Below are 13795 nucleotides of genomic sequence, written 5' to 3'. Positions count from 1 at the left end.
GGTCAAAGCCAGTGCTTCACGTTTCTCTTTCTATAATTCTTAGCATGAAATATTGCATGCTTATTACACACAGAAATAACAAACCTGTGGCATGCGAATTGCTCACTGTCGCATGCTTCATTTCTAACACTGCTTTATTTTTTTCTTTATGGTAATTTTCCAGTTGAATGCACAAGGGACGAAGAGTGCCGCAGCACCGACATCTGCATCCGGAACAAATGCGTCGGTAAGTTTTGTGTAGAATGTAGTACTATATGTATTTACAACATGACAGCAGGGCTCACAGTTCCACCTGAATGCTCTTAATTCAGATGTCACTCTCCTTACCAAATGCCAGATGTTCATGCGAAGACTTGAGCTCCCTCTCACGTGCCTTCTGCTCCTACATTGTAGATTCGTGCCAGAGCAACGCCAAGTGTGGCGTAAACACCATCTGCGTCTCTCAGGACCACCAGGCAATCTGTCGATGCCGGGACGGTTTCCGCGGCAACCCCAGCACGGGATGCATAAGTGAGTATGGCTGTCCGTTACTCAAAACTGGAACACCGACTGTTGAAACGGGTGCTTGCAGTGTGACACGCTGTCACTCTCTACAATTTAGTTTGTCTGTTCATTGAGCATCATTATTGCTGAAACTGTTAGCTTGCTTGGAAAAAAACGAAGTACAGTAGGCTCTCCCGAGACAAAAGATCAACATCAAAGAACTTTGGTAATCCGTTCATCCTACAAGAAGCTTAGCTCAGCAGAATCGCACTACTTATGGGCAACTAAACTAAGGTGCCTTAACTATTGAGCTTACCAGACACTTTATTGTAACAAAGCTCGTCTTGGAGTGACTGTACTGTATCACTAAAGTCATGAAAATGCTGCATCTTCCATATCTTGTGTTACAAATCTTGTTACTCTAGGCTTCATCTAGGTAAGGCAGGGACAATAAATTTCAGAAAATGTAAACAGATGCTGAAAAATGTGAGACTTAAAGGGAATTCGAGCAGCTCTTGGTATTAACTGCCACAGTGCATCAGTAAAGCGAGTATCTGTGGATCCATTGACAGCTAAGGCCTCTGGAGACCTGTGCACATGTGCGGTTGAACCTGTGTGAAGTAACCCGTGTGCTATCTGATGGGAATATACTTTTTCTCTGCATTCTTGTGTAGTACGTGTATGCAATAAACTAGGTAGTCTTACCCTGTGCTGTTATTTCTTTGTGTTATCTGCTGTTCACATTATTAGAACTTCTCAGTGTTTTCTTTATTTGCCTCTTTTATCGTAGAAAACATTCCCTGCTCAAACGACAATGGATGCCCGATTGGAGAATTTTGTTACAAGGGGCTCTGCAGAGGTGAGTCTGTACAGCTCATTTACTAGCTATAAGTTATTATATTAACCATTATTAACTATTAACTATTATTATGTTATTATATGAGCTTTCAAGTTATTTAAGTGGTGTACATCTTTGCTTTTCTGGTTCATTCAGCAGTGTTGTTCTGTTCATCTTTTCTGTCACTGAGAGGAAAGAAAAATATCTCTTATTTTTCGAACCTAAAGAATTCAAACCACAATAACCTAATGTCTACAAATACTTGTTTCATTAGTCTTGACCCCATTTAATGAAGTGAATCACAATTAACATGGGGTCGTTTTCTCGCAAGTACTCGCGGCCTAGTTTTTACTCACTCAAACCTTGGTCTCTTTTTCAGTCTATTGCCAGTCGGACAGAGAGTGCGGCAGCAACGAAATCTGCGAAGATGGTAGATGCAGAGGTGAGCACAACGCACCTTAAATTCTCAGATAACACTGCGTTTGGTTCCCGAAGAACTAGTGGCCATCAGCAAAGGCCATCGGGAAAAATTTAAATCACAACTGCCATCTCATTCGTTGCAGAAATTTGCCGGTCCAACAGCGACTGTCCTGACCAGTTCCGATGTGTCACTGGCAACTGCGAGCCAGGTTGGTTCAAAGATAATTTCATAAATGATTTGGTTGGTCTTGAATGGCTTAGGATTGATCAGTAAGCTAATGCGTGTTTTTTTTTTTTTTTTCAGTTGACAGATGCTTTACCAACACCGAATGCACTGAAAACCAAGTTTGTAGGTCAAGTGAAAGAGGCTATGACACTTGTGGAGGTGAGTGAAAAATGTAGCAGCTGGTGTTCACAACCAAAGTTCATTGCATAATAGAGACAAAAACTGCTTCTCCAAAGCCAGGAAAGTTTTTACCACTATCTTTTTTTGTTGTTAAATCTTAGGCCATTTAAGCTCTCTGGCCTCATTTTCATGCTTGTTGCATGACTGTAAATAAACTGCGTTTTACTTCAGCACACCCAAACTTAAAGAAAGTTGTTTTACTTGAAGATACAGACTTTCATGTTGTTCGTTGCTGATTATTTGCATTTGAGCTCAGAGGTGCCAATGTTACCTTTTGGGGGTGAAGCTTGGAATGATGGGTGCTTGCTGCACACCACAATGCGCACAAATTGTCAACTGGCATGTTAACCTGCAAACACTTATTCAAGCACGTTTGGGCGCCATTACAGATCCTTGTGAGAACATTCTTTGTGGCCGAAATGCCATCTGCATCTCCAACAAGCACAGCGCCGTCTGCCAGTGTCTAGATGGATACGTTGGCGATCCTCTCGATCAAAGACAGGGCTGCATCAAAGGTGGGAAGTATTTCCTTACTCTGTCTCTTCCTAACTGGTATACAGTTGCTCTGACATTCACACCAATGGTACTTTTACTGAGTCATTTGCTGAAAGTTATACATGAATAGTTGTACTAGTAGCAACAGTGATGGTCAGTTCCCAGTCCAATATAGCTCAGGCTTATTGGACTGGGAATAAAGGATAGCAAATCAATCTTGAAGGAGGCTGCAATTCACAGTGCATCATGAAACATGCACAGTAGTTATATGCCGTGATGATAATAATTATAGTTGAGGGAATGTTAACCCCTGCATGAAACAGTACTAGCAAAGAAGTGTTAGAGTTACTCTAATTAAAACAGCCTAGCATAGACTGTGAAAGATTTTACACGGCAATTTCAGGATTGCTAGCTCTTCTTATTCTAAGTGATAAACTGTTCTTGATTTTTTTCACCACAAAATTCAGCAATCTTATCACATTGTATGAAAAAGATGTTTCAAAAACAACCAGGTGAGCTCTTCTGAGTGACAAAGATTTCTTTCTTGACCACTGCAGTAAAGGAGCAGTTATAAAAATTAAGTGCAGCACTGATATACCCTGTTCTACCATGATGGAAGTGTCTGCATGCTTGGTGTTTAAAGGATGCCGCACTGCACCTAATTTGTGCCTTGGGGATGAACCGCACTGGCATGATGGATTCTATTCTGTTCGGGGAAGCTGTCCAAGGGGGAGGGGGGGGGGGGGGAGGGGGCTTTGCGAAGAGTTCATTGTTGCGATTAAAAGGGTTGAAATTTCTAAAAGTTGCTTGTCGTGGAATTCTAGGCCAGTAAAGAAAACAGATTTAATGAAGACAAGTTAGCATTGATGAGATTGTTTACCGGCGAAAAAAAATGAATCACATAAATGGGATCAATTTTATAACGTGTGCGACTTGCTACGTTTGTTTACTTGCAGCCGACTGCTTCAAACATGAGGACTGTCCGACGAGCAGGATCTGTACTGAGCACAAGTGTGTCGGTAAGCGTGTGCTCTCCAGAGATTTACTAACATTGACATGTCATAATGTGAATTTTATAAAGAGCTAACCAATCAGATTACAGGGCAAATAATGCTTTGTGTTAAACCCATTAAGCTAGAGTAAATTGATAGTGAGCTGTTGTTGGGGCTTGTACAAAAATCAAATTCTATCACACTTGATTCTGTCTGAGTCATTGCCACGTACACCTATAATATGGAATAGGCAAAACATAGCATACCAGTACAGCAGTTAATTATAGTACTTGGATGTATGTAAATGCCCACAGACATTCTGGAGGCGACCCATGATGGTTTATTCTGCGATAATCAGGATATTTTGTTGCAGGGGTACGCTAGTTGACATAATAAATTCAGACATATGTGATAACTCAAACACACTTCAGCACTTGCAAGGAAGTACCACATAGAGGCTACCACCAGCACTGAATGGGCAAATTATGGTTGAGAATGATTCCTGTCTCAGTATAAATAGTAGACTAAAAAGTCGAGCTCTAAGATGATTTCTAACAACAGCATTCGTTCATCCCATTCTTGGAAGTTTTGCTGTCATAAAACAGCAGGTTAAGCATTTTTCCACTCATTAATTTTCACATTTTTTCTTTCCCAAGATCCATGCATAATGAGACGCGGCTGTGGAGCCAATGCGGTCTGCGAAGCGAGAAACCATGCTGCCATCTGCCGCTGCCGAGAGGGCTACGAAGGCGACCCCGTGACCGGCTGCCAGCTGATTGACTACTGTCTGAAGCAAAATCCTTGCCACCCTACGGCAATTTGTAAGAACAAGTTTGGTGGAGCCACGTGTGAGTGTCCACCGGAAAGGCACATCGGAAACCCCAACAAAGCCCCAGGATGTGAGTTTTCCTTACAACACATTCTTTGTGTGTAAACGTTTTAGCTTAAGCACCATTCTCGTCTTTGGTGGCAGCATTTTAGTTGGTAGACAGGAATGGAACGTGTATCTAGTAATAGCAGTGGGGGTGTTGACTGACTTCCTCGTTTTTCCCACTGAAAGGCCGGCATCCTAATGAGTGTCCCAATGGAGATTCAGACTGCCCGCCAACTGCGGCTTGTCTCTCGGATGGTGGTGGACCGCCAATGTGCAAAAGTGAGTGGTTAACCACTGGCAACGTTTTGCATATGTCAGTGACCCTTGAATCTTTTAAACAAGTAGTGCAAAGGTCCTTTTCTTTACCAGTTTGTGAGATGTTGCAGGATTAAGACATCTCTGCAGCTATGTTATTTAGAGTGGACTCAGTAGTACTTCAGACACACATAGGTGCTCTGTATTTCACATTTTCTGCCCGCTGGATTTGTTTGTTGCGCGTTTTTTATTTTTATGTTCTGGCATGAGCACATTAAAATACTGGAAAAGTAGACGTGCAGAGCACTGGTTACCCTAGCTTTGAGTCGAGAGTCCAGTGCTTTGTGTATCTGCTATACTTCCTCATTCTCTTCAGCTTAGGTATAGGTCAGCATTTCTTTTTTTTAAATATGGAGACAGGATTACACGCTACTAATCCAAGCACTTCACAGCCAATTCATACTCGACTACTCATCCGGACGAATGTCCAAGTAGCTTGACAACTCGGCCTCGCGATGCAGCTTTTTCATTTCGATTTGATGCCTCCCATAGGCCACGTTTAACTCCAGTAAAATGAGGATGTTTGTTCATGTGGTCACTATACGCATCACAATGGACCCTCGACATCACTGTGCTCAGGTCCCTGCGGCCTCCCCAACACCTGTGGTCCCGACGCCATCTGTCGGGTGGAGAACCACAGGCCCAACTGCTTCTGTCCACACGGTTTCACTGGGCAGCCCTACAACAATCTACAGGGATGTGTTCGAAGTGAGTGTTACCGTTTGGCATTAAATTTAGAATCTTTTGTCTTCTTTACTTTTGTATCACTCACATGATGTTTGGTACGTTTCAGTTCCTCCATTCTGTGATGATGACAGAGCTTGCCCAGCACCCATGGTCTGCGAGAAACGCCGATGTAGACGTGAGCTGATGTTTTTATTGTCAGAAATGTTGCTCAACAATTCAAAAATGAAATTCCGGGGTAGTCTTTAAATGCAGCATGAGAGGAAACTTATGCACTTAATTGCTGTACATAGGGGTCAAAATCTGAGGGCACAAAGCGATCAGGTGGTTCACTTAAACACGACACAGTTCCTGTGTCCGAAGCCTCTTCTTCCCATTTCCTCAACAATATATACTATACTATATAACTACTTGCATGACAGTGGCATCATGTTATCTTTCCCATATTTTCCCATCCTTTGTGTTAAGGGCTTTTAATACCTTCGTGGTAAGCAAAAAAAAAAAAAAACACAATTTCTGGTTAAAGCTTTACGTAGAGAAGTCTTGTTTAGTTATATTTAATTATACCTGTGGGGTGTTCAGCTACATGTAGTACATGTAGGGTCTAGATAAATCAGAGTGAGATTAAAACAACGTAATTACATTTTATGTACATAAATGAAGAAACAAGATTATATTGTGGTATTGGATATCGTCAGGTTGATGCTGTGGTATTGCTGTATTGCTCTAACATTGACCTAGTTGCGGTAGTACTGACAGATGACTATGAGAGTGTACTAGTCATTTTCCTTTCTTGGTTCCCAGGAAAATTTCAGCAAACTCTTTAAAAACAATGTGGTTTGCCATGATGATGACACCTTTATCTGTGTCATTTTTTTCTTGTTCATGTCTCTACAGCTCCCTGCTCAAAGAGGGACGAATGTGCAGCCCGTGAGCTTTGTGTGGATGGCCACTGCATCCAAGGCTGTTTGCAAGACAAGGACTGCCTTGACAAAGAAATCTGTTTGGACCGAAATTGCATTGGTAAGTGTTTTGTGCAGATTGCTTTACAAATAAATTATTCAAAAAAATTATGGAAGTGTTGACATTACAAGGAATAAAAAAAAAAACTATATTTTTTTTCTTCTTTCAGTTGGTTGCCGGAAAGACGAAGACTGCCGCTACAATGAAGCCTGCGTTCTGAACAGCTGCAAGAGTAAGAATAATTGTGCCGTCTATTCTGTATCTCTCACTTGAATCTCTGTTCTCTTGACATAGCTTGTTGTCAAGATTTATCATTCAGTTAAAAATTAAACAAATTATTTCAGTTATTGTTTATTCAGACAATGATAACACAAACAGAAATTTGTTTATGAGGCTGATAAAAAGGCATGAAATGTCTGACATTGTATGAGATCTCTTCCTTATCTCAGGTTCAATTCAATTCAATTTTATTTCCTCATACACATGGTCGGAGCTATGCCTTTCAATCTTTGATCTGGTTATGTTTCTGCAGTGCCTTTTTGTTCTTCCAGCACTATTTGGCACAGTCAATAAATCATACGAGCAGAACTCGTTTGTAGTTCAAACAATGCATAAGACATTTCAGAAAAGGAGGTCCTCTCAACTGCATGTTTGAGAAAGGAGAGTGAGCGCCCACAAGCTTGCTTATGCCATCTAAGTTGGAGGACTTGTTTGCTGTTCCTGTCGCAATGTTTTTGTGCTTGTAACTAACGCAAAATTAATTGCATTCTGGTCTGCAGACCCTTGCGACAGTCCAACAGCCTGCGGTACCAATGCTGAGTGCCAAGTGATCAACCACAGGACAGAATGTCACTGCCCAAACAGATTCACTGGAAACCCTCACATCTCATGCCAGCGAGGTGAGTTGTCAATTGTAGAAGCAACTGGGGACCTGTCCCGCTTGACAGGCTACATGGTTACAACTTGGAAATGTATCTGTTGTCACTTATGCTGTCAGATTCCTTAGTGAGAGTATGCAATGTCAGAACACTGAGGATTGCAATGGTAATAAACAGGGCGAAAGAGATGTGAGGCCACGCATGCCTGTTTGACATTTCTGTGGTACTGGTAATCTTGTTTACAAATGCAATATTATTGCAGCAGGCATGTTTGGGAGTATGGTAGGACTTTACCGATATTTTGCCTGTTTGTACGATTTCAAGATTGGAAGCTAGACATTTTTCGTGTATCTGTGTGTGGTTGGGTCAGTGCATTAGAGTATACAGGGTGTTTCAGCTAACTTTAGCCAGAGTTCAAAAACATGCCGATTCACTCTAAGACGACGTGACCAAATGCATGTTGCTCACTTTTGTATGTAGTGTGTCACACTATGTTTTGTATTTTACTTAATAAGATTATTAGTCAAGATTAATTACCCAACTTCTGAAGCAACGAAGCTAGGAAAAAAATTCCAGTTCGAAAGTTGTAGAGCGGTTTGCAAAACGTCCAAATAAATAGTTTCTGTCTTTCTATCTGTGAAGTATTGGTGTTTTTCAGCTTACTGTGGCTGCCTGCGAAATAAAAAAAAAAAACAACCATGTGACATGCCTGCCTGCACATCGTGATTGCACTGCTCCCAAGTGTTCCGCGCACAAACAAACATAGCATTTAGCTGGGTGTGCTGCCAGTGCATCTGCTTGTTGCTATCATGAACCGCCGCAAGGGAAGCACATCGCTGGCGTAAATCGCACAGCCAATGCCTTTGTCACTGCCCTGTCGCCTCCTAAGCGGCAGCACGCCCTGCTAGATGCTATGTTCGTTTGTGCGCAAACAGTTTGCGAGCACTGCAATCATGGTGCGCAAATGGATATGTCACGTGGTATTTTTTTTAAAATTTCGCAAGCACCCGCAGTAAGCTGAAAGACACTAATACTTAGATAGAAAGTTAGAAACTGTCTAATCGGATGTTTTGCAATGCGCTCTACAACTTTCTAATTAGAATTTCTTGCCTAAATTTGTTGCTTCAGATGTTGGTTAATTAATCTTGAATTATCATATAATTAAGCAAAATACAAGAAATAGCGTGACACATTACATACAAAAGTGAGAAACACGCATTTGGTTGTGTCGTCTTAGAGTCACATTTTTAAACTCTGGCTAAAGTTAGCTGAAACACCCTGTAGATGTTGTCTCCAGACAGAACTTCTTTATTGTACCTGACTTTTTGTAGCCAACTGGGTTCTTTCTTCAAGGGTGGGCAGGAACTTGTTCATTGTCAATCCCGAAGAAGGAACCAAGCTAGCTCCGAAATGCTGGGTACAGTAAACAAGTTTTCGTTGGAGACATTTATCCTCCAAGGACTTACTGCTGTACTTGCTTGCAGGCCAAGGACATAAAAAATGCACCTTTTAGATGATACCAGTCAGATCACACGTTTTATTCTTTAAATGCATAATTTTTTTTAAAATAGTTCCCATGCAAATGAGGTTGTACTGCAGTCATAGACTGTGCCTGGCAGTGTTGCATGAATTCTAACTTCGTTTGTCTGGTCCCTCAGTGTCATCGTCATGTCGAACTACGAGCGACTGTGGTGGATACAACTACGCCTGCGTTGAAACAAGGTGTAGAGGTGAGTTCTGCTGCTAGCGTACTGCACGGCTGCTTGATACAGTTTGTCTTTTTGTCCCATAAAGTTCAACTTTGACGACATTTTTCAATGTAACATTTCAGTGGAGTGCTCTTCCGATGGTGACTGTGCGTATGGAGAACGCTGCTTCAATGAAAACTGCTATGGTAAGAACTACGTGCAAATGTAACTTCAGTACCAACTAAGCAACTATAAAGTGGAAAAGTGTGTTTTGCATATTCATGTATTGGTTGTAGCGTTTAACGACTTCAGGTTCTATGTGTGGGTGATTATACCTGCCAAGATACTGCCTCAAAAACAAGAGTTCCAATGGAAACGGTGGTGCCTAAAAGGTGTCGCCTGTTTCTTAAGACATATTTTATTGTACTTTTGCGGCGATAATCGCCTAATATCTGTGTTTTGTTTCAGAAAAAGAACTTGAAAGGTAGATGTCTAGTTGCTTGATCTAAGCACTATACTGGTATATAGTAGTATGTGTTAATGGGTTTGCTTCTTTGTTGTTTCTGACAATGTTTCGCAAAAGGCAAATTTCAGAGCAGGTGGTATAGGTGTTTTCTGCTAATACTGCACATATAGTGGTGCACTGACAAGGGCGCTCGGGTGAGGGTTACAAACCATCCTACTGGTCAACAGACCCAGCCTCCCCCCCTCCTCGCCCCTTTTTCACAAAAGTTATCTTCAGGTTGGGCTTGAAGGGAGGTTGAGCTTGAAGAAATTTTACCCCCCTCCCCAAGGCAGAAATCCTTAGTGCTTTAATGACTGCACTTGTAATAGTTCACGTGTGTATTATTTTCCTTATCTGACGTTCTTTTAGATACACCCTGCATGGAATTCACACTCGTGGACTCCACAAAACTCGCTGAAGAATTAAAACTGTTAATATGCTCTGCTCTGGCATACTCAGTCTTGGAAGGAAATGTGGGGAATCTAAATTTTCACTGGTCCGAATTGCTTGGTGTCAGAAGGAGTTAAAAGTATCAATGCATGACCTGTAATGTAGGCTCAGGAGTAAGATGGAGGAGATGAGATGCTGACCTCAGGTTCTAATTTCGAGCGGTCCTTGAATGGTTGTGCTTATGTTAAGTGGCGTCTTATTGCTTTGTCACTCTTCTAGCCCTCTGCCGATCAGACAGTGAGTGCCAGGAGGGAGAGGTGTGCATTTCCAACAGATGTCAAAGTAAGCATTTCTTGACGTCCTCTTCATTTTGGTGTTGCTTTTACGTGTATCATCTTTGTCTGCAGGTCTGGCTTAAATTTTTCTTCATTGCCCAATATTATATTTTTGTTTGTTTGTTTCTCTATTTAGTCAGATATGTGTGACTCATCTAAATTACTTCCTCTTTCTTTTAGTTGGATGTCGCACTAATGAACAGTGCTTGGACCATCTCGCCTGCGTCAGCAACCAGTGCAGAGGTAAGCTTTGTGATAAATTGACTTCGATCTAAATTGGGGCTGTTCAAATAGCAAAATTTTTTAATTGAATCTGAATATTTAAAAAAAATGTGTACTTCAAATACCAAATAAAACACCTGAACTTTTTCTGCTTTAAAAAGCACTATTTCTTTTAAACATACAAAGAAAGTTAAGAAAAAAGCACTCTGGTTTTGGTCAACAAATTCATTTCTGTGTGGAAGTTCATTGGGCTGAACAGCTCCTAGACTAGAATAACATGGAATGTCATCACAGTTGCTCGTTAGCTTGAAGTGGGCAGCGAACCATGCGCATGGGCCCTCTTCTATGGCATGCAGGATTTGAGAATCATGGTTCCCTGTAAATTCGACCATAATTGATTATTGAATAAAATCAAACAGAAAATTTGATTCATATCCAAACATTGCAATATTTGCGCACTACAATTCTATCTAGGCATAAATCCTGCTATACATGCTAGATCAAAAAAGTTCAGCACACGGACAATAAATTCTGCCACTTTTCCTGCTGCATAAGCACAAACAACCAAAAGGAAAATTGGAAAGCACCAACCCAAAGTACTCGGTCACTCTGTAGTTGCAGCAATTTCATCTGGCCAAGTTGATTCACTTTGATGGTAAAACTGAAGCGGCACAAATGTAACATGGTATAGATTCTCGCTGGCATTCAGCGCTTGTTTTGTGGTGTGTGTTGCCGTTTCATCATTTAAAAATTTGCATAGCCTTTTTACATGCCGTCTACTTAAACTGTTGCACCTTTCCTCTGTTGCTACTTGTTTCCTCATCTTTTCCTTCTTTCTTTCTGAACTCCCATCTCGCAGACCCGTGTGAAGGAAGCGCGACCTGTGGCCCCAATGCAGAATGCAAAGTGGTCAACCATCGTGTCGTATGCAGCTGCCCGGCCGACTTCATCGGCCGTCCTCATGCCAATGTAGCTTGCGTGCGGAAGCCGGTTCGTTGCACACAGAACCAGGAATGCACCCCCGGACACATCTGCTACTTGGGCTACTGCAGAGGTGGGCACCACGATATAAACCTCAGGAATATTAACTCAAAAAATGAACACTGCACAACTTGGAAGTGGACAGTCAGAGCAGTAATGAAGGGATCACAGTTTAGGCGATGACAGTGTAATAATAGTATATGGTGGTTACGCTGGTTTATTTTGACACAAATTGATGTAAAGAGTGCACGAAGATCGCATTCCTGCCAGGCTTAGCATGAACATCTCTGTTATGAAAAGGAAGTTAAAAGCAACATCATGTCGCATTACACAATTTCATTCCCCAGCAGGCACTGCAGCGCATAATAGGCAACACCTTTTTTGTATTTCAGAAACACACACAAAACGTTTGGGATGTTGTGCTGCTTTTGATGTTGAAGTTAATACTAATTTCTTTCTACTATATTGGAACAGGGGGCCATTTAAAACAGAGCAAAAATAAATATTGGTGAACATTTTTGCATTCAGGGAATGAAAACAGTGGCAGAAGTGATACACCAATATCCACACCTACCGATTCTTTATGCATGACGCGTTCTGTGCAGTTGACAGTAAGTCTTTGTCTCATCAATCAATTACAGTGTCATGCAGCAGCAACCAGGACTGTGCCTTGAACGAAAGGTGTGTGGAGAACCGGTGCCACGTTCAGTGCCATCGCGACCGTGAGTGCTTTGACTGGGAGATCTGCGAGAACAACTTCTGCAAAGGTAAGTAATGTGGCTGAACCCAGTGATCATTGTGTTCTTTGGACAGCACTTCTTTCTATAGAGTACTTAGTACTGTAGTATGCTTAGATTGGTTGTGAGAGATATCTCTGATGTGCTCTTTTTTTTTTCCGCTGTCATCTCTATCTTGCAAACTTTCAGTTGGTTGCCGTGCTGATACCGATTGCCCTACCGACCAGTCTTGCATCAAGAACCACTGCATCAGTAAGTGCCTGTCTAGAAATTACTGTAATAAATTGAATGGAATTTACTGCAATACAAGACGTCCCTGTTCAAGTAGCAGGTACCTTTTGTAATATATATTACACTCCACTACCATACAAAGAAATATTACTACTGTAAACAAATTATATTTGTGTGTAACATATTTTATTTATTGTAACACAACTGCTCTCATTCGTGATCTTGTTGTTTTCTTTGCTTTATCTTTGTTTTGGTGTGGGCGTTCAGCCTTCGGAGGGTCTTAAAGGGTTGAACATAACCCACCAACCCACTCCAATGTGTAGCAATTTCATCATTGACGTTCTTTGTTCAGTGAATTCATTTTACCCACAACTCCTTCTTGGCAGTATAATACTGCTAGTATAAACAAAACGACCTTATGCATTGTGTAACTACCTGAAAGTGCTTATAGAGTCGCACATATCATTCCAGATCCCTGTGAGGCGCCCACAGCCTGCGGAACGAATGCCTTGTGTTCTGTTCGAACCCACCAGGAGATCTGTAGCTGCCCGCCTGGCCTTGTGGGGGATGCACACCTTGAATGTGTCAGAGGTTCGCACTCTTGGATTCCTTTATTGTTTATATAGATGTCTCATTGAAGCAGGAACTCAGCTCTTTTCTTTTTCTTTGTAAGTGTTACTGTAACAGCCCGTAATTTCACAGTCTCAACATTTCGCAGATCAGTCAAATCATGCATATTTGCTGACCTGCCATGGTGGCTATGACGTTCTGCTGCTGGACGTGAGGTTGAGGGTCTGATTCCCGCCCCCAGCACCCACATTTCTGTAGAATTGGAATGCAGAAAACTCTTGTGTGCTTAGATTTACGTGCACACTAAATAACAGTAGGCGTTCAAAATCAAAATTTGGAGCCCCACCTACGGTGTTCCTCATAGCTTGTGTGCTTTTGGGGAACAGTAAGCCCTGCAATTTGACTTTCGATTTGGTGCATATTTGCAGTGACAAAATTTTTCTGTTTTTCTGATAAAGCCTGAGGTGTCGACTTTGGCTGATGCATATTAATAGATAGGAAGGTGGGAGCGTGGAACAGAGATCAAACATGAGTAGAAGATACAGTATTTCAGCTGAGGTTAAAAAGAAGGAAGGAGCGGGGATTGGTGGATGATGTAATGCGTAGAAAAGACAACTGGTGGTCCCTTAGAATGCTGAATAAGTGCCAAAGAAAGAGGAACACAGTTGAGGGCAACAAAGGATTGCATCGAGGAATGAAGGTTCGTTAAATTGCAGGCACTGGCTCTGTTTAGTTGATACAATGCCGTGATTACTTGAGATCTTTCAGAGGCCTTCATTCTGCAATGG

General features: G+C 41.7%; 1 protein-coding gene and 1 long non-coding RNA gene across 5 annotated transcripts in view; one reads left to right on the top strand and one right to left on the bottom strand.

Annotated features, from left to right (window-relative positions):
• Positions 1-13795, bottom strand: part of LOC139056278 (uncharacterized) — a 68662-nt gene that overhangs the window by 3081 nt on the left and 51786 nt on the right. The window lies entirely within an intron of this gene.
• The window catches only part of LOC139056277 (uncharacterized), a 235278-nt gene that overhangs the window by 175457 nt on the left and 46026 nt on the right, over positions 1-13795 (top strand). The window contains exons 48-70 of the mRNA XM_070534376.1: positions 164-226; positions 394-510; positions 1274-1342; positions 1701-1763; positions 1885-1950; positions 2046-2126; positions 2537-2662; positions 3599-3661; positions 4291-4533; positions 4695-4787; positions 5403-5531; positions 5617-5685; positions 6405-6530; positions 6640-6702; positions 7250-7369; positions 9007-9078; positions 9180-9242; positions 10211-10273; positions 10447-10509; positions 11348-11542; positions 12111-12236; positions 12396-12458; positions 12909-13028. Of these exons, the coding sequence (XP_070390477.1) occupies positions 164-226; positions 394-510; positions 1274-1342; positions 1701-1763; positions 1885-1950; positions 2046-2126; positions 2537-2662; positions 3599-3661; positions 4291-4533; positions 4695-4787; positions 5403-5531; positions 5617-5685; positions 6405-6530; positions 6640-6702; positions 7250-7369; positions 9007-9078; positions 9180-9242; positions 10211-10273; positions 10447-10509; positions 11348-11542; positions 12111-12236; positions 12396-12458; positions 12909-13028 (2256 nt within the window). The remainder of the gene's footprint in view (positions 1-163; positions 227-393; positions 511-1273; positions 1343-1700; positions 1764-1884; positions 1951-2045; positions 2127-2536; positions 2663-3598; positions 3662-4290; positions 4534-4694; positions 4788-5402; positions 5532-5616; positions 5686-6404; positions 6531-6639; positions 6703-7249; positions 7370-9006; positions 9079-9179; positions 9243-10210; positions 10274-10446; positions 10510-11347; positions 11543-12110; positions 12237-12395; positions 12459-12908; positions 13029-13795) is intronic.

This window comes from Dermacentor albipictus, chromosome 2 (genome assembly GCF_038994185.2).
Source record: "Dermacentor albipictus isolate Rhodes 1998 colony chromosome 2, USDA_Dalb.pri_finalv2, whole genome shotgun sequence".
NCBI lineage: Eukaryota > Metazoa > Arthropoda > Arachnida > Ixodida > Ixodidae > Dermacentor > Dermacentor albipictus.
Note: the sequence above shows the minus strand (reverse complement) of the source record. Positions and strands in the feature narration are given on the sequence as shown.